The 22,869-nt window shown below is 50.6% G+C and overlaps 7 protein-coding genes across 7 annotated transcripts; 2 read left to right on the forward strand and 5 right to left on the reverse strand.

Moving 5' to 3' along the window:
* Nucleotides 1-81: 81 nt before the first annotated feature.
* CC1G_12466 (hypothetical protein) lies at nucleotides 82-4,512 on the reverse strand (the record flags this gene model as incomplete). Its single annotated transcript, XM_001838521.2, has 9 exons — nucleotides 82-607; nucleotides 656-1,260; nucleotides 1,315-1,632; nucleotides 1,683-2,099; nucleotides 2,152-2,257; nucleotides 2,310-2,476; nucleotides 2,526-2,775; nucleotides 2,828-4,149; nucleotides 4,201-4,512. The coding sequence occupies 9 exons, from the start codon at nucleotides 4,510-4,512 to the stop codon at nucleotides 82-84; spliced, it is 4,023 nt and encodes a 1,340-aa protein (XP_001838573.2).
* A 412-nt stretch (nucleotides 4,513-4,924) lies between these two features.
* On the forward strand, nucleotides 4,925-5,643 carry CC1G_12467 (hypothetical protein; the record flags this gene model as incomplete). Its single annotated transcript, XM_001838522.1, has 4 exons — nucleotides 4,925-5,031; nucleotides 5,087-5,305; nucleotides 5,362-5,485; nucleotides 5,542-5,643. The coding sequence occupies 4 exons, from the start codon at nucleotides 4,925-4,927 to the stop codon at nucleotides 5,641-5,643; spliced, it is 552 nt and encodes a 183-aa protein (XP_001838574.1).
* Nucleotides 5,644-5,874: 231 nt separating this feature from the next.
* Nucleotides 5,875-7,755, reverse strand: CC1G_12468 (hypothetical protein; the record flags this gene model as incomplete). The annotated part of the gene is made up of 5 exons (XM_001838523.1): nucleotides 5,875-6,516; nucleotides 6,567-6,707; nucleotides 6,769-7,023; nucleotides 7,101-7,475; nucleotides 7,546-7,755. 5 exons carry the CDS (start codon nucleotides 7,753-7,755, stop codon nucleotides 5,875-5,877), a joined length of 1,623 nt encoding a protein of 540 aa, XP_001838575.1.
* Nucleotides 7,756-7,855: 100 nt separating this feature from the next.
* On the reverse strand, nucleotides 7,856-11,709 carry CC1G_12469 (hypothetical protein; the record flags this gene model as incomplete). The annotated part of the gene is made up of 14 exons (XM_001838524.2): nucleotides 7,856-7,865; nucleotides 7,922-8,373; nucleotides 8,426-8,833; nucleotides 8,889-9,083; nucleotides 9,112-9,315; nucleotides 9,377-9,473; nucleotides 9,528-9,691; nucleotides 9,765-9,969; nucleotides 10,028-10,227; nucleotides 10,298-10,483; nucleotides 10,540-10,764; nucleotides 10,823-11,187; nucleotides 11,267-11,479; nucleotides 11,544-11,709. 14 exons carry the CDS (start codon nucleotides 11,707-11,709, stop codon nucleotides 7,856-7,858), a joined length of 3,090 nt encoding a protein of 1,029 aa, XP_001838576.2.
* Nucleotides 11,710-12,041: 332 nt separating this feature from the next.
* On the forward strand, nucleotides 12,042-13,641 carry CC1G_12470 (hypothetical protein; the record flags this gene model as incomplete). Its single annotated transcript, XM_001838525.1, has 6 exons — nucleotides 12,042-12,121; nucleotides 12,178-12,316; nucleotides 12,368-12,642; nucleotides 12,701-13,103; nucleotides 13,162-13,284; nucleotides 13,339-13,641. The coding sequence occupies 6 exons, from the start codon at nucleotides 12,042-12,044 to the stop codon at nucleotides 13,639-13,641; spliced, it is 1,323 nt and encodes a 440-aa protein (XP_001838577.1).
* A 4,560-nt stretch (nucleotides 13,642-18,201) lies between these two features.
* CC1G_12714 (hypothetical protein) lies at nucleotides 18,202-20,727 on the reverse strand (the record flags this gene model as incomplete). The annotated part of the gene is made up of 6 exons (XM_001838526.2): nucleotides 18,202-18,467; nucleotides 18,520-18,545; nucleotides 18,580-19,172; nucleotides 19,232-20,098; nucleotides 20,148-20,493; nucleotides 20,678-20,727. 6 exons carry the CDS (start codon nucleotides 20,725-20,727, stop codon nucleotides 18,202-18,204), a joined length of 2,148 nt encoding a protein of 715 aa, XP_001838578.2.
* An 887-nt stretch (nucleotides 20,728-21,614) lies between these two features.
* Nucleotides 21,615-22,476, reverse strand: CC1G_14351 (hypothetical protein; the record flags this gene model as incomplete). Its single annotated transcript, XM_002911306.1, has 5 exons — nucleotides 21,615-21,721; nucleotides 21,911-21,985; nucleotides 22,067-22,146; nucleotides 22,208-22,309; nucleotides 22,421-22,476. 5 exons carry the CDS (start codon nucleotides 22,474-22,476, stop codon nucleotides 21,615-21,617), a joined length of 420 nt encoding a protein of 139 aa, XP_002911352.1.
* Nucleotides 22,477-22,869: the final 393 nt, after the last annotated feature.

The raw sequence follows: 22,869 nt of genomic DNA on the forward strand, positions 1-22,869 counted from the left end.
TGAGTATGTTGTGTTGTCTCTTCTTGGCTATCCCTAATCCGCGATTGCTCACTGGTTTGATTCTAGCGCGTGTATCACAAGTCAAAGGGGCGCATAATCCAACTCGTCAAGTAAATCACCTCTGTCCTCACCGTCCTCAGCCCCGAGGTCATCTGGATCAATAAACCTATCGTCGTCATCGCCATCCCAAGATCCCTCGTCTGTTCCAGATTCCTGTCCTGTGTCATCGCCATGGTCGCTTTCCCCGCTGTCGCCACCGTCACCATCACTGGTCTCACTGTCGTCGTCATCACCATCGTCGTCTTCACTCTCATCCTCATCATCATCTTCGCTCTCATCCTCATCGTCGTCTTCGCCATCGTCGTCTTCGTTTTCGCCATCATCGCCTTCTTCATTGTCATCCTCATCCTCTCCAGCATCCATCTCTTCATCCTCTTCCGGGCTCCCTGTTTCCATGCCCTGACTACTACCACTAGACTCTGTGCCGGGGTCTGGGGGGATGTCGAGCGCATCACGGTCCCTCAGCAGTGCCTTCGTTGCATCGTGGGTTGCAATATGGCCTACCCCATCCCCCCGGAACCTCATTATCATGTCCCTATCAACAAATCTGTACATTCTTTTAGTGTTGTGCTCTCTGAATGATGATGTCACTTACATGTTGACATGAAAATAGTTCCAGTCAGTCCCATTGTCGGTCTCGGGCCTCGCAATGGTATTCCGCATTCCGTTGCTTGACCTTCCCTTTCCAAAAACAGGAATGAGATGCACTCCTCGGATGATGTGCTTGGGGTCCAGGAAGCCGAACGCAGGTGAGTCGTCTTTCTTGGGGTTGATGAAACCTACTCGGGGAAGCCTCTTCTTCGCCCACCCTCCCTCGTAGTCAGCTGCCTTGGCCAGCCATCGTACCCATACAAAATCCATGGTGCGCTCTCGTGCAGGCCCTGGTGGTGCACCAGGTCCAGTGTACAGCACTCGAACATGGAATGTACCCAAAATCCGGGCAAACCAGTATGAAGTGTCCGAATTCTCGTGGGCAAGGACCATGATGTCAGCGTGTCGTCCGGAATTTAGTGAGTCTTGATCTCGTCGCATATCATATGTTGTGTAATTGATTCGAAGGACCTTGTGGCGGAAGAGCATGTCATCAACAATAATGACCTGGGCGAGCTCCTCATCGGTGAACTGGTGTTCATCGTCACCGTCATAAGGGAGGCCCATGAGGCGCAAACGCAGGTGCGTGAGTAGATCCCGATAGAAAGTCTACGCTAAATGAATCAGACAAAGCGACATTTTGCGAACACAGGGATGACTTACCCTCAGGGCTGGGTCATTCGGATTGTCCCGCTTCCATTGCGGAAAGTACAACTGGCACGCGCGTTTGGTTTCATGCGACATCTGGTAGGGGAGATCGGGAGCGCCATCGGGTAAGGGTTCATCTATATCGAAGTCGACTGACGCCCTAACACCTTTCAGCGGCTCGCCTTTCGTCTTCATGGCTTGACCCTTCTTTCTAGATGCTCTGAACTGGTGCATAATACGCTCGCGTCGCTGGAGCTTGGCAATCCCTTGCGTGTAATCACGGCGATCGGACTTTTCATACAGCTTTTTTACACGCCGGTGCTCGCACTCGCCCTGGAACCCGGTCAGAATAAATAATGAGAGAGAGTTATATGGCAACATACCGTCTGCGTTGAGTATCCATCAGTGGTGCCATACCTCCTAATTGCTGTAACATAATGTGTGAGTGAGTGTAGTTTGTATGTATATGGATTGAAGTGGTGCTTTTTAGGCCCTGAATTCTTCGGTGTAGTAGCTGCCTTTCCCTTTCCCTTCCTCTCCACAGCCTTGGCTCGTCGTTTTGCCTTTGCGAGGATCTCTTTTGGAAGGGCCCGGGTGTCAAATGCACTGCAAGTAACAGAAATAAACCGGCGGATTCTCTGCCCGAGTCGGGTAGTGGAGGTCTCCAGGGCATTAAGGGTAGTGGATGTGTGAAGACGTAACTTGGCTAACCCATGCCATGTAGCAAGCTCGAATAGAAGGTCCAGCACCACAGTATTGTGCTTTTTGGGAAGAAGGCCGTCGAAACAGGCAACTGCACACTGGAGACCGATGTATAAGGGCATTAAAGCAGATGGGACAGGAGGAACGAACCTGGATAATGTCCTCATAGTCGCGCCCAGCTAGCTTCCTCATATCTGAAACACGTTTTGGAAACCGACGGATAGTGTTGCGGCCATAAGTTGGAACAGCACGATAGCTTTACCACTGGTTAGCATTCGGAGTCTCGTAAACAAAATGCGGCACCTTACTTGTCATTTAATTGCTGCAGCTTGGCAGGGTCATACGCGTTCAAAATACGGATAAGGTGTATGAATATCTCCTTGCCAACACCTAGTTCAAACTCGTGGAGGAGGTCCGGAACGGCCATCGAATAGAAATTAAAACCAAATTCGTGAAGCCGAGTTGAAAATGCATTCTAATTTGATATTAGACCTTTGATCCTTCTGAGTAGCTGGGAGACGTACTCGGGTAGGAGTCAGTGAAGTCTTCGAGAGGCTCTCCTGCACATAGGTACTTGTTATCGGAATCCCTTTCACATACATCTTCTTCCTTGCATTTTCCACTGTAACCCGGCGAGCATGTGTATCAACGCGAGGGTTTTCATCCCGGGTCTTGTAATCCGATTTTGTTCCAAGCTTGGGACCATCCGTTTTTAGAACAAGGCACTGAGGACATGGACACCGTGCAAGGGTTTTAATGCACATGTGTAGTACTCTAACACCATATTGTGAGCATTGATGCACTTCTCAGATCAGAAACCACTCACTTTTCTTTATAGTCCATAGAATGTGTGAAGAAACGTGGAAACCACCGACGGACAACGCCATCAGCAAACTCCCACTCAACACCATGCTCGTAAGCCACCATAAAGTCAGGGTTGAGTAGGAATAGCCAGATTGCCTGAATGAACTCCCGACGAGCATGTGTCATCTCCTCTGCAATAGGGAGCTTCCCAAAGGCTTCGAAAAAAGCCTTTTCGTATGTCTTGTCAAGTTCCGGGATATACGCGAGATGATGGGCGGAGAATGATGATGGTTTTGCCCTCTCGTATTTCGACTGGTTCCCAATGTAGAGATAAATCGGCCAGAGTGTCGCACTGCCGAAGCTGGTTAAATGGGTTCCATCAGAATAGAGGGCAATGGCAATGACCACAGGCTCAAGCTCCCCTGGCGGTGTAGAGTCTACTAGTTTTTGATGTTCATCGTGAAAGGCTGGTGAGGTGTAGAGCTCCGAAAAGAGCTCGTCAGTCTGGTGAGGAGATGTTGGGGGGAATGTGCCGTGTTTGAGCAAGAATTCTCGGTACGGGAAAAGGTGGAACCTCTCCGCAGCGGGCTCCTGGAGGGCCGACTTGACGACTTCGAGTATTGGGCGGTAACATATGTCATCAATGGTGAATGTGGGTGCATCCTCCTCTGAAGGATGGCGGACACCAGAAGCAGCCATGCGGAATGTCGTGGATCCCTCCAGCCATGGATCAGGTGCAGGAATTAAGGAGGCAGGTCCGCTTCGGAATTTATCTATTCGACGAAGCTCTGTCTTGACCTGGATAGCCCTCGCGTCATCGAGATTGAATTCGGGCTGTTGCATGACACCAATGAGCGATTCAAAGCGCCCAATCGAGAGCTGGCCTGATCCGCCCTCAATAAACCAGTTCATCATCATGTGGGTGGTCTCGTTTGGAAATAGGGTAGAGTCTGATGTGGTAGAGGCTGACGACGATGGCTGAGGGGGTGGAACGCGATGTGATGAAGCGAATGTAGGTGCATCCGCAATGTCGTTGAGGGTTACAAATTGATCGGGGATATAGGAGGGTTTTCCGTGAGGGTAGTACCGGAAGATCTTGTAGCAATTGGGTTCTGTGTAGTATCCCCCGTCATTGGTGCCGCCTGAGTGACTGCTATCAGAAGTCTGACTCGATAACTCTGGAGCTGGGGATGGTGCACGGGAGATGAGAGCGCCAGGGGCAGGCGCCATTGGCTCATCGGCGCCTATCCGAGTCGGACCACGAGACGCCCCAGCTGCAAACGGCGCCTGAGACAGGGAATGGGCGGACCTCGTGTCGCCAAAATCGAAGTTTTCGTCATCAAGCTACGGAAATAATATTAATTTTAGACTCTAAAAGCATGTATGATTTCGTACGTTAGAATTCTCCACATTGTCAGCTTGCGCAATCTCTATCCCTGCATCCTCTGGCTCACTCCCTCTCATGCTGGCGTCTCTTGGACTATCATCCCCATCGGAAAGATCCTCCATCTCAAAATCACTCTCCAGTCCATCGTTGGGTAAGCCAGAATCTCGGAGGCCTGGTGTTGTCTTTTGTTCTCCGCGCCATTTCCTTTTCCCGGGAATACTCTTCTTGCGTCCTGGGTTGTTCCTACATTGCCACTGGTGCGACTTGACCTGTTTCTGAGTAGGGTATTTTTTACTGCAGAATTTGCAGTGGAGAACCATGGTGGTGGGGAGGCGACAACAAGGGAAACCGATGCGCCAGAGAATGCCTCCCAAGCATCCCTAATTGGGATTAGAGTTACACACAAAGCTTCGATGCAACATACTAGCTGTCAGTCACGGTTACCCCGGTCCCCAGTCCCAGATTTCCCGGACTGTTCATGTGGTACAACGCTCAGTAAGTTTTCTGAGCTATTACATTTCGGTTCTGATTTATACTGCACATTTGACAATCTATACCTCTTAGAATGGCCCTTTGCTAACTGGGATTTGAACCGTGTCGAACCTGAATCGGTCGGAGTTTGGACGCGACAAGCGCGGAGTTTGGACGCGACACATGTCGCATCGCCATCAAACTCTTTTTCTGCTGCACCCACATTGCCGTTATCGTCTCCCAAGATTTCCGTAGCCCGCGATGCCTAGCGCTGACAATGAGAATGGAAAAGACAAGTTCAAGCAACATATAAAGGGCCTTGTAAAGGCGCTGAAGGCCAAAAAGCAGAGGAAAAAGGTTATTCCACAGTGTGTAGTGTTTTCTTCCTTTCTTTCGCGTGTTTCCTTTGCTTATATCTTATAGTGAGAAGATTCTGAGCCTTTATATGAAAAAGGCGAGATGGATTAAGATTGGCGTGCATCTTTTTTTCGAGTTCCATGAGCCCATATATGCTCGATTGGGTCTCGAGCTTACGGCCGCTCCTCAGGAATCACAGGAGATCTCGGAGGAATCACAGCCTCTCGAGAACGGTGTCAATAGCATTGATCCAGCGGTCGTGAAGCGGCTTCAGCGAGCAGAAAAGTAAGTTCTACCGATTGGTCAGAAAGATCAAGCTCTAAATTCTAATCGACATATAGGGAACGCAAGAAGCAATCGGAAGTTGCATGTACAGAATTTCTGACGATGCTACCCAAGTTTCCGAAGACGTTGAAGGCCATTCATGCTGATGACCCCGACTTGCTCGAGTTCTTCCTTGACGAGGTGCGTGAATCAGACTTCTTGAAATTCTTGCCACTGCTGAGACATTCACATTCTAGATGCGAGACCAGGCAAACAGTGGCAGGAACGACGATATGTCGGAAAACCTTAAGCCGGGTTCCCACGGGCTTTTACACCACTGCCGAACTAACGGCTTATAACGGTGAACAAAAACGTTATAACTCCGCGGCCAAAATTGGAATTCCGTTGTAACGCCGTAAAAATGGGAGGTGACCTGGTCCTACCTCCTCGATCGCGGTCTACGCTCGCCCTCGTCCCAGATCCATGCCAAATGATTTCGTTGCATAGCTAGTCTATGTACAGCTTGTCAGACACCTCTTGGACGCCCCAAAACACGCTCGTTGCCCGTCGGCACGACATTTGCGAGTGGATCATGAACCTGCCGCCCGCTTTCGCAAGTTTCGAGTTGGCGCAACGGTTGCATCGACGCTATTACGATTCTGGCCTCCGCCTCGTCCGCCTCGCCCACGTCGACTGGCCTTTCCGCCTCTTGCTGGTGCTTCCTCGACTGCGACTGGCTCCAGGACTGCTGCAGGAGCAATGTAGTCATCTTCCATACTTGTCCCAGACACATCGCGATGGGGGCCAGGTTGCACGTCGATGCCCTGAATGGAGGTCGTCTTGGGGCTGACTGGGACAGGAGAGGAGGATACTGGGTCGAAGTCGGTGGGCTGAAGCTGGTCAGGCACGGTCTGTTGAACGACAACCCCATCGGTGAGTCCAATATCTTGAGGCCCATCAGTTGGCAGAGCTAACATCTCGTTCTCGTTCAAATTCATCGCCTGCAACGCCTCGGACAATTCATCACCGTTGTCGCTCTTCTCCTCACTCCCATCAGCAAAAACACGCTCGTTATACCAATCAAAGAGGTCAAGCATCTGCTGGGCGCTTTGGGGTTTCTTCAACGCCTCGAGAATAAACCGTTTACAGAAGTTGTACAGTTCTTCATAGTTGATGCCAGATTGGGGCCCGACGGTGTCCCAAGACTCGTCGGGTGAATGAATAAAAACTGTCTGAATAAAAATTAGATGTGTTGTCTGCCGGAGGGTTCCTGGGTACGTACCGCCACCACAGCTAGAGCAATCACACCAGGAGTGACTCGCTCAATCCTCCAAATCCTGCCACTGCTGTTGTTTGCCAATGGCTGCACCTCTCCGTCGGGACCAGACAGAGATGTCGGACCAAAAAGGAGGCTACGGATGAACTAGGGCGTGGTGTGCAATTAGGATGCCAGACAGATGAAGCAGGTGGATAGGAGTGCTCACCTCGACAAGCCAGATGCACTTGAAGATAACGGAAAAGTCTTTCGTTTGGCATTCAAACATGCACGGGCGGTAAACTGACGATTTGGCTGCATTGGGAAAGGAAATGAAGAGGGAAAAGGTAGTAGCACGATCTTTTCCTCGCTTTGAAGCGTTGTAGATTCCGGGAGGAGGGTTGAGAAAGGCGAAGATACGTGGAGCAGCTCTTCGGAAATTCGACCATATGGTTCGGCGGTGGACAGTCATCACGTCAATAAACTAGAGAGCGGGGCCCGGGCACGCAAGGGAAAATCAGAATTGAGTGGACGCTGCAAAGGAACTTAGGAACCACTTACAGTATCACGAAAATGGGGTGAGCGCTCAATTTTGATATGTAATTCATCAGGGATTCGCTCATAGAGCTCAGCAGTCTGACCCCGGACCTTTGAGGAAGCGGAATGGTAGCGGTTGGGGTCGGATGGATCGATATCGGGGTCGGGTTTGAGAAAGGCTGCGGGGTCAACAATGAGCTCGTCCATGTAGAGGAAATGGCGAGCCCAGCGTCCAATTTCGTCATCTTCAGAGGCCTTGGCTTTGCTGCTGCCGCTGCCTTTGCCAGATTTGCGTGACTTGAGAGTCTTGATCTCGTGCTGTAACTTGGTATTCTGAATCTTCAATTCGCGTATTTCCTTGGAGGCGTCGCCGAGAGCAAGCTGAGCAGATTTGACAATCTGATGCAGAGCCCAATCGAGTCAGTTCCATGCCCAGCTATCAATGATGAAGACACAGAGCAACATGTACCTGCATAAACTCGTCGCGTGACGTGAAGTCGGTGACGGTTGGAAGCACAAAAGTAATTTCTATGCTGTCTGAGTTGTGTGAGTTGGAGGTATCATCGGCAAGAGCATCATTGTCTATAATGCTCGAGTCTGAGACAGCATTGAGCTCGTCAATGGTGAACTCGTCTTGATCTGACACGGGGTCTGCCTGTTTTCGCCGGGTTCGACCCATTACAGAGGGAATGTGCTGGTATGGCAATAGAAAAAATGCTCCATAGTCTTATATACATGGTTCCGGTGTTTCGCTGAGCTAGTCCGCAAGCGGCAAAAGTCTATCTGGTTCTGTACGAGGCGTTGAGGTCAACGTTGTTTCTAGGAAACAAGCAAAGGAAACACACCTGGCGATGAAATCCTTAACTCTAAGGAACATATCTCCGTCGGAGACATCAAAAACCAGGTAATTCTCCTCCTTCTCTCCAAATGCCGGTACCAGGAGGGCGCCACGAGTGATTAAGCTAGCCGAGACGACTGCAAAGTGGCCTCCACTTCGGGGTTTTCGACACACTCTGAACAGCCCAAGTTCACTGTCCCTCCGTCGTTGGGCTGATGTAACTGGACCATCGTATATCTCGAGAAAAGCGAGTGGGAGTGGACGTTGGAGTTCAGGGACATTGATGGTGAAGACAGACACGAGGCGAGCAAAATTTCCAATATACTCATCTGTATTTAGCAAAGCCGCATCATATCGAGCGTGATGCTGGTAATCAGGGTTGCAGCGGAGCAGGTTCACGGCCATTTCCCAGGTGACCCTGCATTCGTAGAATGTTCTTATGAAACAGAATTCGTGGATCTGGGAAGGGCTGGTTAGCGGAATGTGTTGATGACCAAAGTGTGAGCCAAACCAAGGTTGTATTGTTCAGGGAAAATGTTGCCGGAATTTCGCCATTTTGTATTGCTGCGGAAAGGTAGTGTTCTAGAAGCGGCCGGAACTCTTTGAATCGAGAGTCTTGACGTCTCTCTGAGCAGAAACGCTCCAGAGAAATGGGCTTCTCAGGCGAACCGAGCCCAATATTTCCAAAAATGCTGGGTGTACTTTCTTTCTTCTTCCGGTGCATTAGACCACCGCCATCAATGACAACCACATCTGCTGGGCCTCCACCAGTTGCATCGGGCTGGCCTTGAGATTTGTCGCCCTCCACGTCACTATCTACATCAGAATCGGTGTTGATAAGGTTGCTTCTACCATAATGAACATCGATTTTGCTGCGGATATGGGCTGCCGTGTAACACCAGTGCTCGAGCTCAAGGATCTATGCTGTTAGTGAGTAATGCTGGTTGAGATGCTACAGCTAAATTTGAGCTTACCTTTCCTTCAAAGTTCTTGAAATTTGTCATAAACAGATAGAAATCCTTTAGGATTGGATGCATGCCTTCGTTTGGCTTGGTGTTGTAATTTCGCGTCACTCCCTTGAGGTAAATATCTCGCGGGAGGTGAGTATGCGCGTGAACCTTGGGAAATGTCCAGCTCTTTGTCGACTCGGGTGTAAGCGAGATGTATTTCTATGAAAATACTGTCAGAAACTCGAACACCTTCAGAGCCCAGAGGCAAACTTGCCTTGAGAGCACCTTCAAAGCGACCCAATTCATCTGATATCTCCTGAATGGTATCTTCAGTGTGATTTGTAAATGACGCCAGCGTGTCGAGGTTCAAGAAGTGCCGTATGCACTTCAAAAGTTCGTTTCCTGCGCGGTCTCGGGCTGGGAAGATATTGAAGGAGATGAATAGCGCCACCTAACACAAACAGTGATACGTGTGGGCAGTCTGAATCCCGAGGCTAGGACAACAAACACACCTTCATTAAATCTTCATTCTTATTGCCATCTTGGTATTTTGTGCTCAACACCTTTTTAAACCGGTTGAGACCCTGCCAGGATGGGAAAGTACTTGCTCTATAGACGTACGTCAACCCATGAATTGATTTACAACTAAATAAATTGTCTTACCTCTCCTCGAGCTCGTTCAACTTCTCCGCACCGTAATTGTCTTCAGTGTGCTTCAACAAAGCTACCCAGAGGTGCTTAGCACCAAGACCATTGTTATAACTGTGTAATCGATCGAATGAAAGTGCCCGAAATGGATTTGCATTTGCCATCTCTGCGAACGCGTTCTAAATTTAATCGTGATGTCAGTATTGAGTAGTTTCCGTAGAACCGTACCGGCGCTGCTCGTCTATCCCTTACCTTCACTGGCCGAAGTCCATCTGGCTTCAAAAACTCGTCTTGAGCAGTTAATCCCTTGGTCAGCGCTTCAGAGACCATAGATTCGGTCAGTGAAACATCACGCTCCGTATTGCTTTTGGTAAGTTCCAACATGTCCTCCACTTTCACAAGACAAATTGGGCATGGGCTTAGACTCCCTGCCCCACGTATATTGGCCATAGTACACCTAGATGGCAAATCGGTCAGCATCTAACATGAGACACTCACAAATAAATCAAGCTCACTGCTCCTCATAGTCTGCCGACAGGATTATGATGCAGGGAAAGAGAAACCGCTCAATGCCATCGCCACATCGCACCCAGCAACCATTCTTCGCGTGGCCACGAATACTATCAAGAAGCTTTCGAAAGCTATCATGCCATACAACACGCTTCCAATCGGCATAGTCCTTTTTCGATCCCTTTTTCTTGCTGCTGTCCTTGGGCTGAGAGGAATGATCATAGACAAACAAGTAAGACGGAGCGTGAATTAATGGCACCAGTGAATGGACGTACGACTGGCAGCCATCCAACAACTCGCCCGCCCCCGAGAGTCGACTCCGAGCCATTCCGAATGTCGATGGGAAGGTTTGCGAGCCTTGCATAAACGGGGTAACCCTTCTCTCCCCCGAATGACGATAGCTCAGTTTTGTCTGCATAAAGAAGGAAAGCCAACGGCTTTCCTTCTTTTGGAAGGCTAGACTATAGCGGGATGAGCGCTGGAGTTTGAATCAGAAATAGAAACAGTATAATTATACCTGAACGTCGTAGAAGCTATCAGCAGTCCACGGTTCATTGATAAACCGTACCCAGCGCGAGCGTTGCTCATCATACTTAAACAACCGCTGCGCATCCCACTCAAAAAAGGGAGACAACTCCTCATTCTGGACGAGATCCAGTGCCCAATCCCACAGTGACCGACTGTATAATGTGAAGTCTTGTTGCTCATTCTTGTACGTAGCGGGAATGACATCACATTTAATCTACCACAGCGAGGCATGCGGTTCACATACGACCGTGATAATAATGACAGCAACATACCGGTGTAAGTAAATGGGAAGCCTCCCTCCAGTACCGCGAAAGATCCTCGTATGTGTGTATGGTGAGCTTATCCTCCCCTTGCATACAGCGGTGGAAAAGCGAGAGGAAGGCATTGATTTGCTTTTGGTTCAGACAGCATCGGAGTGCGAGCTCTCCGAACTCGAAATCGGCTTCGGTGGCGAAGGGGTAATGAGGGGGATGTTTACTGGAGGGAGGGCTGGCCTTTGAACGATGTTGCCGACGATAATTCTCAAAGGCATCATGACGCGCTGGTCTTCCGGAGCTTGGGTGATATTCAGTTCGAATGTCATCGTGGTGGGGAGTGGATGGTGGTTGAGACGAGGGGAGAGATGTGGGAAGGGGAGCTAACAAGTTTAGAAAAGTCAGCACACGCAACAAATGAAGATCGATAGCTGCTGGCCTAAGCCGCTGTGGGAGACGCACCCTGAGAGGACAGATGTTGTGTAGGATCATGCCCAGCGCCCATTGCGACGGGGAACTCCTGTGCGGGCTCTGGATTCAACTGTTCTGGCCCAGACGTAGCGGTGGACGTTTCTTGAGGCATATCCGATGGTCCTAAGTTGCTGTGACGCCGACGTTTCTTCCCAATCGGACGGTCTTCCCATGGCTTCAGAGTTCTTACTTTGACAGGGGTACCTGCTCATAATTCATTCCACAGGCAGTCAGTGGTCTGGGGAGCTGCCAAGATAGGTCCACTAACCTTGCTGTTCCCGTCGCTTCTCGTCTGCTCTCTTCAATTCACGGTCCAACTGCTCATCTTGCAATCGTGCTTCGAGTTTGCGACGGCAAGTGGGGACATGCTTGACTAGGCTTTTGAAAAGCTTCTCGCATATCGGACACTTTTGTTTTCGTGGCGATTCAGGCATAATGATCGATATTAAGGTGTATAGAAGCTCAACAGACGGACTGGACGTCGAGAAATGGGAGGAACAAGAAGAAACGGTGACAGCGAGCGAGATCGAACAACATACCGTTTGAACCCCGTGATAACGCTGGGGGCCGGAGAGCAGCGCCGTTATAACTCCATATGTAGTTATAACGGCGGCCAACGGTGATCCAACGCTCCGTGCCGTTATAATGCCGGTCTAGACTTTTCCGACATAGCAAGAGTCTGAAGTCTGATATCATTGCCTATATCCCTCTTGACCCCAACATCGATCATGTGAACCCACCGATTGTGAAAGGAAGCTCGAAGGCGATGCGTGGCTACAACCATGACGTGACTGGGGGCCTTTTGGTCCCGCTTGAACTCTTTGATGAATGGCAAAAAAATCCCGCGTGCGTCGCTCCTTCTTTCTACAATTTCTACGGTGGTCTCTGACAAGATTATGCAGGAGATTCCGCAATAAATTTAAGGAGGGTAAAATCACAATCACTGAAGAGATATGGCCACGTTTTTGTTATCCCGAAGGTACCAAGTACGATCGTAAGCGAACATTTTCTGGTCTCTTCCGTGGGCATTTGATTGTCCGGGTGCGTTGTACTCTCTTCGTCATTCTGTCTATTATTGCTGACATCTACAAGACTCTAAATCATATCCTTACCGGCCCTTCGACCGCGTTCCAGACCGACCCCGACAAGAATGCAAAGTCGAGCAAGGCCCAACTTCACAAGGTTGACAGAGTCGAAACTCAGCATATCGCCTACGCCGCCACTCAGTGTTACCTTCATCTCTCATCCCTCAGTAGTTGGAGCGAACTCGACAACCAGTTCTCACTACGTCTTTTTTACGAGAACATTATTGCAGTCCTTTCACTTGACATCCCGTGGGCAAAGGAGACATTGGAATGGTACCAGACGTGCGTAGTAATTCGTACACCCTTTTTTCTGACTGATTCGGTATCCTGGCGTATCCAGCCAGGTTCCTGGACTGCACAAGGTCAAGAATGGTAGTCGTGGCAACAATCGAGCAATCCAGCAACGGGAAATTGACCCTGTTGCATTGCTGTTGGAGCAAGCCCAAGCGGATGAGGCTGAAGCTCACCCGCCGCCACCTCCGACACCTCCACCACCTCCAGCGTCTCAGCAACGTGTCAGCGAGCCTCCTCGGCAAACCAATCCGCCCCCTACGCAGTCTCCACGCGCAGCCACATCACCGATTCCTTCTCGAGAGCAACCCACACCACCAGCACCGAGTCCACGAAACGACGATCAACAGAAGAATGACGCCGACCTGGAGGAGAGTCTATTCCCCGAGGACGAAGAAGAGGATGCAGCCGGTGCCCAATTCGCACGACGACGACGTACTAATGATGGAAAGGTGTGTATATCTGTCGTTAAACTCTTGCTTTCAAGCTTCAAGACTCACCATCTGAAAGGACAATGAAACCGCTTGCGATGATGACGATGACTTACTTCTCGCGGTGTTTGGGGGCAGGGAAAATGGTCGGTCTGACAGTCCGCTTTCAGAACTCGATTTTCTTCCCGAAGATGAACCCGAGGTAGCGTTACAATTCCCTTGCCGTCTTTCTTGCTACTGATTGGTATCAATTCAGGTCGCAGTTCCGAAAAAGAAAAGCAATTCACGCTCGGCAGCACAGCACCTAAACAGTGACGACGAAGACGACGAGCAACCTGTCCCCTCCAGGTCTCGCTCAGCCAGGCAGAAGCAACAGCCAGTCGACGATTCGGTGAATGCTTCGCGTCAATCTCGGTCTCGGTTGAAGAGAAAAGCGACCGACGTGGTGGAAGATGGGGGTGACGATGAGGAAGAGGAGCTCGAGGAGGAGGATGCGCCAAAGAGGAAGAAGAAGAAGGCAGAAAAGGCGAAGAAGCCAGTAAAGGCGAAGAAGAAGTAGTCCATTGACAATCGCATGCATCAGGTAAGTGGTTATCAGCTTAAGCATCGAATGTACCTGACTTCCTGCTAGAATTATTTTCCTCCCAGTATCAGATCTCCGTCTTCGCGCTTTGCTTCCCCAGACTTTCACACTACCCTTGCTTTGCTATTAGCTGCTTTCACTCTCGTGTTTCCCTGCTTTGAAACGTTCTGTCTCTATTGCTTTCCATTTGCAGTCGTATTCAAGATGTTCGTGTGCGTGTACTTTACGGTCTCTTACTCTAATGGATGATGTCTGCTGCCTGACTACTCCCTGTGTACTCCTCCTGGAACTGAGGATCTCTGTGGAAGCCTGAGGAGAACGGAGCCACCTGTACAGAGCGATGGAGATCTGGCGAACCCTGCGGGGATCTTGCGCACTCCCAAGGAGCAACGGAGACCCGTCGTAACCTGGAGAGGAACACCAGACCACCCGGCACCGGTACGTCACTTTGTACCCAGACCGACCACTCGCTGACCTCCAACTCAGTGCTAGGCCATTTCTGTCGCCATCTGGGCTCAACGATCGCGATAGGTGAGTCATCTCCCTTAGAGGTCATCGATTGACTTTTCTACAGATGTGAACGCAGTGTCGTAACAAAGGTTTAATTACCGGAAAAAGTCGCGACTTTTGTGGACCAGTGCGACTCGGACTCTCGACCCAGAGAAGCTCGAGGCTTCAAAAGCTTCCTCGACAAGTCGGCATTCAACTCACTCGAGCTCGAAAGCTTCGTTGAACCAAGACGAATATCCATGACGATATAGTACATACTTACGGCCGTGCCCGTGATACCTATGGGTCCTGAATAGACGGAGGAAGACTCTGGAAGACCTCGTATGACGGAAGGCCGCTTCTTTCTTTTGCTTCACTGACTTCTACTACCAGCTTCGCGTGAATTCATGATTAAGCCGGGTTTGAAATCAACTCGAATGGAGTCTGGGTAGCGGCATGCTCCGCCTTCTTGCCTTGAAATACGCCACTCAACTTCACACCGGTGGTCTTTCACCTGCTTTCCTTAACCCGCACGTCGCAAGGACGTACGTACAAGTTGCGATGCCGATGCCCAACCCGCATTTGAAGACGCCACCTTTTGTATGCATAGAACTCTCGTTTCTCTTTCAACTGCGTGTCTATGACGTCCTCTGCACCCTCCGCGCTTCGCGAAGACCTCACGTCGTCATCGCGAACAGCCCAATTCAACACCGGTTATCATCCCTCCTCCCAACCACCCAACTTCCTCATGATAAACACCAAACGGATTTCAACGGCAAACAAACCGCGTCGAGCTTGAACGACTAACTTCGAAGTCTGAAATTCAAACCCCGTTCGGTTTGGTTTACTTTCACCTTTTTCTCGAGCCCTTCTTGGCGCGTTCGAGCAGCGCGGGTTCCCTCGGCGGCAAGCGGGTACGCAAAGTCTTGGCGCCTAATCGATGGCGGCGCTTAACCTAATTGGGACCAACCGTCGTGGAAACAGACGCGCAGAATCGATGGATGGTACGGAGAAGTTCGCTCTTCTCTTATCGATTTGGGGCAGATGATTGTGGGTAGGCAGGTAAGCTGATTGCTTCATGGTGATAAGTACATGGAGCTCAGTCTGCATGATTCTCGAGTTCCGGCCAATGAAAGGACGTTGAGTTGAATGGGAAGGCGGGCTTGGCGAAGAGGGAGTCGCGTGCTAATTAATGGGCGCGTCGTGTGATAGAATATGACATTCTCCCCGGGTTCATCGCAGTTCTGATATCCTGTAATGTATTAGAAGACTCGTGACACGGGCCTAAAACGTTGGCTGGTTCTGGACTCCAGCGCAGGATGACGCATCCTCGAAAATTGGGGGATCGTAGATGTCCGACCTATGCAAACCAGGTGGTGTTCGTGCACGTGAGCGCTTACCATTGCCCACCAGCGCTCTTCGGGAGTAGATCATGGGAATTCGGGCCCGAACCCTGTGAGTCTTGAGAGGATGCTCGTTATTTCAGGCGCGGGCAGCACTACCGTCCACGTACCCAACACGTTGCCGCCCATAAAGGCACCCCTCTGTGCCAATCCACACCGATAATGAGCCGTCTCCGACTTGTCGTTTTCCCCTCATCAGCAAATGAAACCAGGATCAAGGCCCTTGATAGACCTCCACAACTTTATCAATCACAACCCATGACTGATCTCGCGTATGCCAAGGAACGTGCACTTCACTGCTGACTGACCAAAGTCACTCTATCGCTAACAAATTCGAGATGATACTATAGTCCATACGCTTCTGCGGTCGGCCGCAGGGTATAGGGCATAGAGGACATCTGTAGTTTTGGAGAGATCTATCCCGCTTCCTAGCAGCAAACTCGAAAACTCGTTCGAAACGGCTGCCAGCCGATAGGCCAATCCCAGGTCCCAAGTTCACTGACACCAAACCAATCTTCCGGTGCACCGGTGATAAGGCCCGAAAATCCTTCCAATCCTCCTAATTCTCGTAAACACCCCGAATGAAGAAGCACAGGGCGAATTCACCTATGTTACTCCAGGAAGAAACATACCCTGCCTCGAGGCTAGTCAAACGTCTTCATTACATTGAGTTCGAATGAATCGATAGGTTTATTGTTAGCCCGGTTCTATGCCTGAAGAGTACCCACTGCTCATATGACTCACGACCCCGCTTATTAGCGACGTCAGATCTTAATAGAGGATAACTAACATCAGGAAGCACGGGAGAGGAACGACGAGAGGAAGATGAGATGGCTTTGGGAAAGATGCTCCAGTTCTTGGTGGTATTCTCCCTGTTTTGTAAAGCAGGATGTGAAAAATGCGGGGGTTAGGACCACATGAGCGCCTATATGTGGTTACTTCCAAGCAGTGGTTGCCTCGAGGCAAGGGGGTGGATCGGGTTCTGGCCATAGTTGCTGTCGGCTCATCGGTGCGATAAGATAAGATTAGACAAGGGATGGGCGTCCAGGCCGCCGCGGCGGTGTTCGTGTTCGTTCCACTGCGCACCCTTCCCGTGCGTCGATGTTTACAATGCAAAGCTGAGAAGACGATGAAACAGGGCATCTCCAAGAACATAGAGCCTATAACGGCCAATACGAAACTCAATTTCAACTCCCGATTGAATCTCGAAGGCAAAGTAAACATGTTCGCAACGTTCAAACATAATCCATAACCTTTGCCTTAACCTGCGTGAAGAAGTTAGTACACCGTAATTCTTCAATGACATAGTCGATTCAATTCACTCACGTTCGCCTCGAGGCTCGATCGCACATTCAACGATCGTCACCCAGTCTGAGATGAAAGGAACGAAATGAAATCATGACTGGCAATCATTATCTTCCAGCTTCTCTTACAAAGATTCGTATGATCCGTTGTATTGGAAGGAAGAGACGTAAGGGGTCGTGGGCTCGTTATCGTTAAACAATGTGAACATGAGGCAATCGTGTAGGTGCCTTTAGTCAAAAGGAGACCAAATGGGGTCCCGGTGAACAAGGTGTGTGCAGTAGCAAGGTACAGAATCGTCAAAGATGCAAGGAGGTTCGTTCAATGGGATAGGGGGCGATAGAGGTATATGTCGTTAGAGAGATAAAGGGGCCATAGAACGGGGAAGAGGAGAGAGAGAGAGAGAGAGCATAACACTCTGACGGATGAATGGTAAAGTACACATACAATTTTAAGACGTACAACTTTTGGGAAATGGAACAACAGTCTCGCGGGAGGCGAGGATAAAGACGAGGGAATAAACATACGTCAATGATAGCAGAAAACGAGGCTGAGAATAGAGATAGATAACCATGGAAGCGAGAGCAGAACAGTCATGGGCAGAAAATAAGGATAGAGAAGGGTTGAGGGTGGGAGATAGAAGACACACATAGCAAAGCTTGGATTTTTGACAGCGGGAGGGAAGACAAGAAGGGGGCGGGTTTTGGAAATAGGATTGTCAATTTCGCTAGCAGGCCGCCCGCCTATTAATTTGAATCCCAAAGTTACCCTTGTACAGGGTCAGCTCTGGGAATCGGAATCGCATCCTAGGAGTGACGATCGACGGCGCCAGGGAATCGGAGAATGGCGAAGCTACACCCCCAGCGAGCCTTCACCACCACCTCAGCCCCACCAAGAACCCAGCGCCATGAACGAGGCGCATCTGCAACCACATATCGCTGGACCGAAACGAGGGCACGAACTCGTTTAACCTTTCGTTTCAATTGAGTCACAGCCATAGTGTTGCTTCGCGAGTTCGCATCGGGAGGCTTGGGAACCGAGAGCTAAAGTAGGCGACGATGCTTTCGAGGGTTGACGCGTGGAAAGCCTAAATGGCATTTGAATTGCGAAGGTCGATGTATAAATAGGCGGCGGACGCGAGGCGAGGTGGGGCGCGATAGCGAGGGAAGAGGGAACGCAAAACAAGGGTAGGTCGTACGTATGTTATCGCCACAGGGTCTGATAGCGTAAACTGGCTTGGACGTGTCAGTCGACGAACACTGAACAGGGTCCTGAATTGCCTGAGTACCCAATGTCCAATACAAATGCCTGTCCTCCGTCACCCGTGTGAGTCGCTTCACAGTTAAACTTGCCGAAGGTCAAAACGTGTGCGACGGGCCATGGGCAAAGGGTCGGATCGTCCAACATAGTCCGCCGGACTTGTTATCGGAAACAGCGAGATCGTAACCGTATGAGGATCACGAAGGCGCCAGATCGAGTATGTCGAAGGTGTATCCAAGTTGGTGGTTCGTTGAGTCGTTTCAATGTCGTGTACGAGTGGGCGTTGGTGTTGGCCGTTTTTCATGTTGCGATGCAGGGTTGATTGTAATGTGACAGAGAGAAGGGAAGCTGCAAGAGACATTCAGTTCCCTTCTCCAGCAAGACTGAGAAGGAGACTTACAGAGAAGATAGCATGCGTTGTGAAGACTATAGGGAAGAGGATGGAGGAGCACTGTTATACACGACCTGCGCGCGAGCCATAGGATGATGGCTTTGGAGATGTTGTTCGTAGGCGACGGTGAATTTTGAGTTTTGGGTTAATTCGTCCTGAGGAGGTGGTACACCCGCAGACCGACTCGAATCAACATGGCGCTCCATGGGCGTTGAGGGCGACATTGGGGAACTTGGGTCCTCGGCGTGGCTCGACTGCTGATGGTGGTGGGGTTGCGTCGATGTCGAAGGTTGTTGGGGGTAGGTATATGTAGAGTACGATGTTGGCTGTGTTGGAGGCGCAGCCACCGTCGGCGAGGACGATGAGGCTGACATAGGCGGTGTCGAGTACTGGTAGACGAAGGAGGTGGGGGCTAGCGGTGGCGAGGTCAACTCGGGTGAGGGTGGTGACTCGACTTTTGGAGGAGCGTCAACGACCGGCGTTGGCTCAGGTGGAGGTGCGGGGCGGGAAACCTCTTGGTTGGAGGAAGCTGGGAGGTTGCTAGCGGTCCTAGAAGGCGACGGAGATGATGAATCGAAACCTTCCTCGAACTTGCAGGTTCCCTTTTCGAGATGGTACTTCAGACCGTTTGGATTGAGGTATGCCTTGGTGCAGCCATGATGCTACAGTAACGCAGAACATCAGAAGACGAATGAAAAGCAGCCGTGAACGTTCAACTTACGGGACACTTGTAAGCCTTCTCTCGCTTACGACCCACACCTGCAGCCTGTCCCAGTGGACCCGATCCGGCAGCAGGCTTAGCCTTCGGCTTCACGACCTTGCCTCCATCGCTCGAGGCAGCGTCAACGGCAGGACTACCCTCTTTACGTGTTTTTGACACCTTTTTCCTATAGGCAGACGTCGATTGCGGGATGTCAACCGCAAACAGATCCAGCTCGTCGGGACTGTCTTGCGATTCGGAGAGGGACTCCTGGCCCCGCTGTGCCTCGTCGAGTAACTGAAGCTGCCGTTGCCGCTCGAGCTCAGCTTCCTCCTCCCTCCGGCGAATCTCGAAGCACGCAGTCTCGTAACAGGCATAGTCCCTAGAGAAGTCGTATTCCGGTCCGAATGCTGAGATGACGTCGAGACTAAAGGGGGAGAGCGGGCTCGGGACAGGTGGTTGCACAATGGAGATGGCGAGGCCGAGATAGGGATTGTATTCCACCAGTGGCGGAGGGTCGTGTGATACGATGGTCACAGAGTCGAAGGACTGCTCCGGTGGAGATAGTGGAGTAGCTGGCATGGGTGGAGACGAGACCACAGAAGAGGAGCGAGAAGAAGCTGGCGTTGACGCAGTAGATTCGATAGCGGAGGGACAAGGCGATGGAGAGGAGACGTCAGTGTCTATTTTAGGTGGCTCGGGTCTCTGGGGTGCAGGGGAATTTGAGGAACGTCGCTGACGCGGTCGCAGGGATTGTGAGCGGAAACCCTGAGGGGGGTAGATTTTCTTGCCACTGGGCATGACGACTGACACATGGTTCTCTTCAAAGTGGTCGATGAGAGCATGGAAATCGGGGAGATGGACTCCACAACAGACAAAGTTTGAGCACTAGAACCTTGTTAGCGTAAGTCGATTCAAGCCCAACTGTTATACTCACCACTGTGCGCTCGAGAGAAGTGATTCGATCGTCGTGATTCTGTAACAGCAACGAGGAGGCAGGATGATCGGCAGATGTGCCGTACATGATCGACGAGGATATATCTGTTGGCCAGGGAGAATTCGACGGTTCAGCAGCAGCGGAAGGTTGAGCAGCGGCCAGAGGCAATTGCATGCTGAGGGCGAATGGGGATCCAAGAGTGGGCTCTTGTTTAATTTGCGGGGCGTCTGGTGAAGTGAAATCTGAAATAGACTGCCGAGGCAATTTAGAGCATGAGGCGTGTTGGGTGTCTATCTCGCCCAGATCTTCCGACCAGTGGCATAACGCATCTGCGGGGCTGCTTCGCCTAATAGAGATATCAAAATCAGTATTGCGAACCATGCGCTGAGTTTAATCTCCGTGCAGAAGCGAGTTATCGATGGGATTTCAATGCCAGATGTTGGCACGATAAAATATGGCACCTGAGCATGCCTTGCGATGGGAATAGAAGAACGAGACTACGGGGTAGAGTAATCATAGTTGAGACTCACTGGTGTTCGAAAAGAACATGTGGCTGATCACATTGCCTTTGTGCGGTCATAGTGATTGAGAAAAGTGTTCCTGTTGATGGTATGATGGTCTTGCGAATGACTGCTTGGCTACAATTGCGGGCGATCGTGAACTGGTAATGTGATGTTGGGGGCGTAGAACGTCGAGGAAACGCGGGAGGCGGCGTGGGTGAAGATAAACGGATTGTGTCTTATGGCCTGGAAGGAGAAACCTGCCATTAGCAACGAGCGTCCGTTAATATCCTCCAGGGGCCGAGCTATCAGAACGTCTAGAAATGCGTTGACCACCTGTGTCGATGGTGTCAAAGGTATGGCATGAACGTTAGGAAACGAGAAACGGTCCTGACTCAGGCACATCGCGTGCATGTTTCGTCGCGACAGGTCGGGGAATAGGAGAGAAGCGCACGAAAAGCCAGTACGAAAATGAACAACGATGAAAGAGGCATAAGGAATATCGGATACCCCTTTGAATGATGAAGAAGTCGAGGAAGAGATGGACTTGCCTGATCAAGCGATGCCTTCTGCGACAGCCTCGGTAACTTGAGCACAGTCAAGGAGGGCTTCTTGGGAGGTTCCCTGGTCCCTGAAGGTTGTGAAAAAGAAGGGAACGGGGAGGAAGGGAGGAAAGGCATGGATCCCAGGCGAACACATATATACTTATGCCGGTTTGTAGGACCGAATATCCAACAAACGATCCTTGCGCATATTGCTCCGCCATGCTCATGCAGAATGGAAACTCCAAGAAACCAGATTAGCTCTCTGGGGTTACGGAAGCCTGTGGTTCCTGGGCAAAGCCTCGCTGCGCTGTGTGAACATTTGGGATTTCCGCATTGGAAATTTTCCATCACGGCAAAACCTTTGAAATGGTTCCGAGCCAGAATGGATCGGGTACTTTTGTGGCAGGGAGCCCGAAGGTCAATCAGACAGCCAACGTGACTTCCTCGTGACTTTCCTCCCTCGTGATCGTCTGCTCGTTCAACGTCGTCATCATCTCCCTTGTTTCCTCATGCTCGTGCGTCAAGGCTGCTGTTGTTCAAGCCCTGGATACAAGGAGATCATGAGAGCCCGGAAGACGCGTCCGTTCCATGTTGTTATCTACCACGTAACAGGAGTCGTGCGCGTTAAAAGGACAGAGAGAGCAGGTGACGCTGGAATGTGACGCCTCGGTAAATTACTACCCATAATGCATCGCGTTCTTTTCTACCTGGCAAGTACCAAATGTTATCAATCCTTCGCAGTTTACTACGCTTCCCCCTCCAGTGCTGGCGCCATCGCCGACTTCACCAACTGCTGCACAAAAATATCACCCGCCGCCTTGAGATAATCTCGGATCGCTGGCTGGTTCGTCAATCCTGCTTCCGCCATTCTCACCCGAAACTCGGCCAGAAGCCCCTCCAGTCGTAGCAAAACACACGACAAGTGGCTCTGATCTTGTCGCTCCTTTCCCATCGCTGCGAAATCTGCTTTCAGTCCAGGACCATGCCTATCATCCCTGCCAGAACCCTTACTTACCTATCCCTTCCACCGCCACCATCTCGCTGAATCGTCTCCTCTCCGCGCTTAACTCCATTGTTAACGTCTGCAGCGTCGCCATCTGTTGCCGCATGTCTCGCTCTATATCACGGATTTTCAGGAGATCTGCAATAGCCTACGTCAGCGGTCTTCATCTTCGACCCGGTCCTCTTTCGCCTCACGTCGATATTGCCCCTCCCATCCCGTACTAACCGGCAGGCCTTGCCTCCCGGGCAGGTGTGTATTCGCATACCAATGCTCTGTTGCATCCTTTGACCATGTCATCTCCCTGGCCACTTCAGATACAACATATTCCTTCACGAAGGAGCATTCACTATTGTCCGTGCATGTTAAGAGTGATTGATACATTCATATTCGTACTCGTTTGGGGTTGCAATGTCAATTGACGGAGGAGTGGACCCGGCAATCGTCGAGGAGGATGCAGGCGGGAAAGAACCTTTTTTCACATTAGAATGATTTGGGGAGACTGCGGGGGGAGTAAAACAAACGGTTTCCATTTCACCACGAGTGAGCGTTGATTGCAGAACATGGGGAGCAGAAGAGGTCATGGAGATGTGCATATACACAGGATCGTTCGAGTGCCGTGGTTGGGGAACAAGAGAGGAAGGAAGGATGATATTTATAATTTGTGAGTTCAGAAC

The sequence above is a fragment of the Coprinopsis cinerea genome, assembly GCF_000182895.1.
Source record: "Coprinopsis cinerea okayama7#130 chromosome 4 map unlocalized cont3.4, whole genome shotgun sequence".
NCBI lineage: Eukaryota > Fungi > Basidiomycota > Agaricomycetes > Agaricales > Psathyrellaceae > Coprinopsis > Coprinopsis cinerea.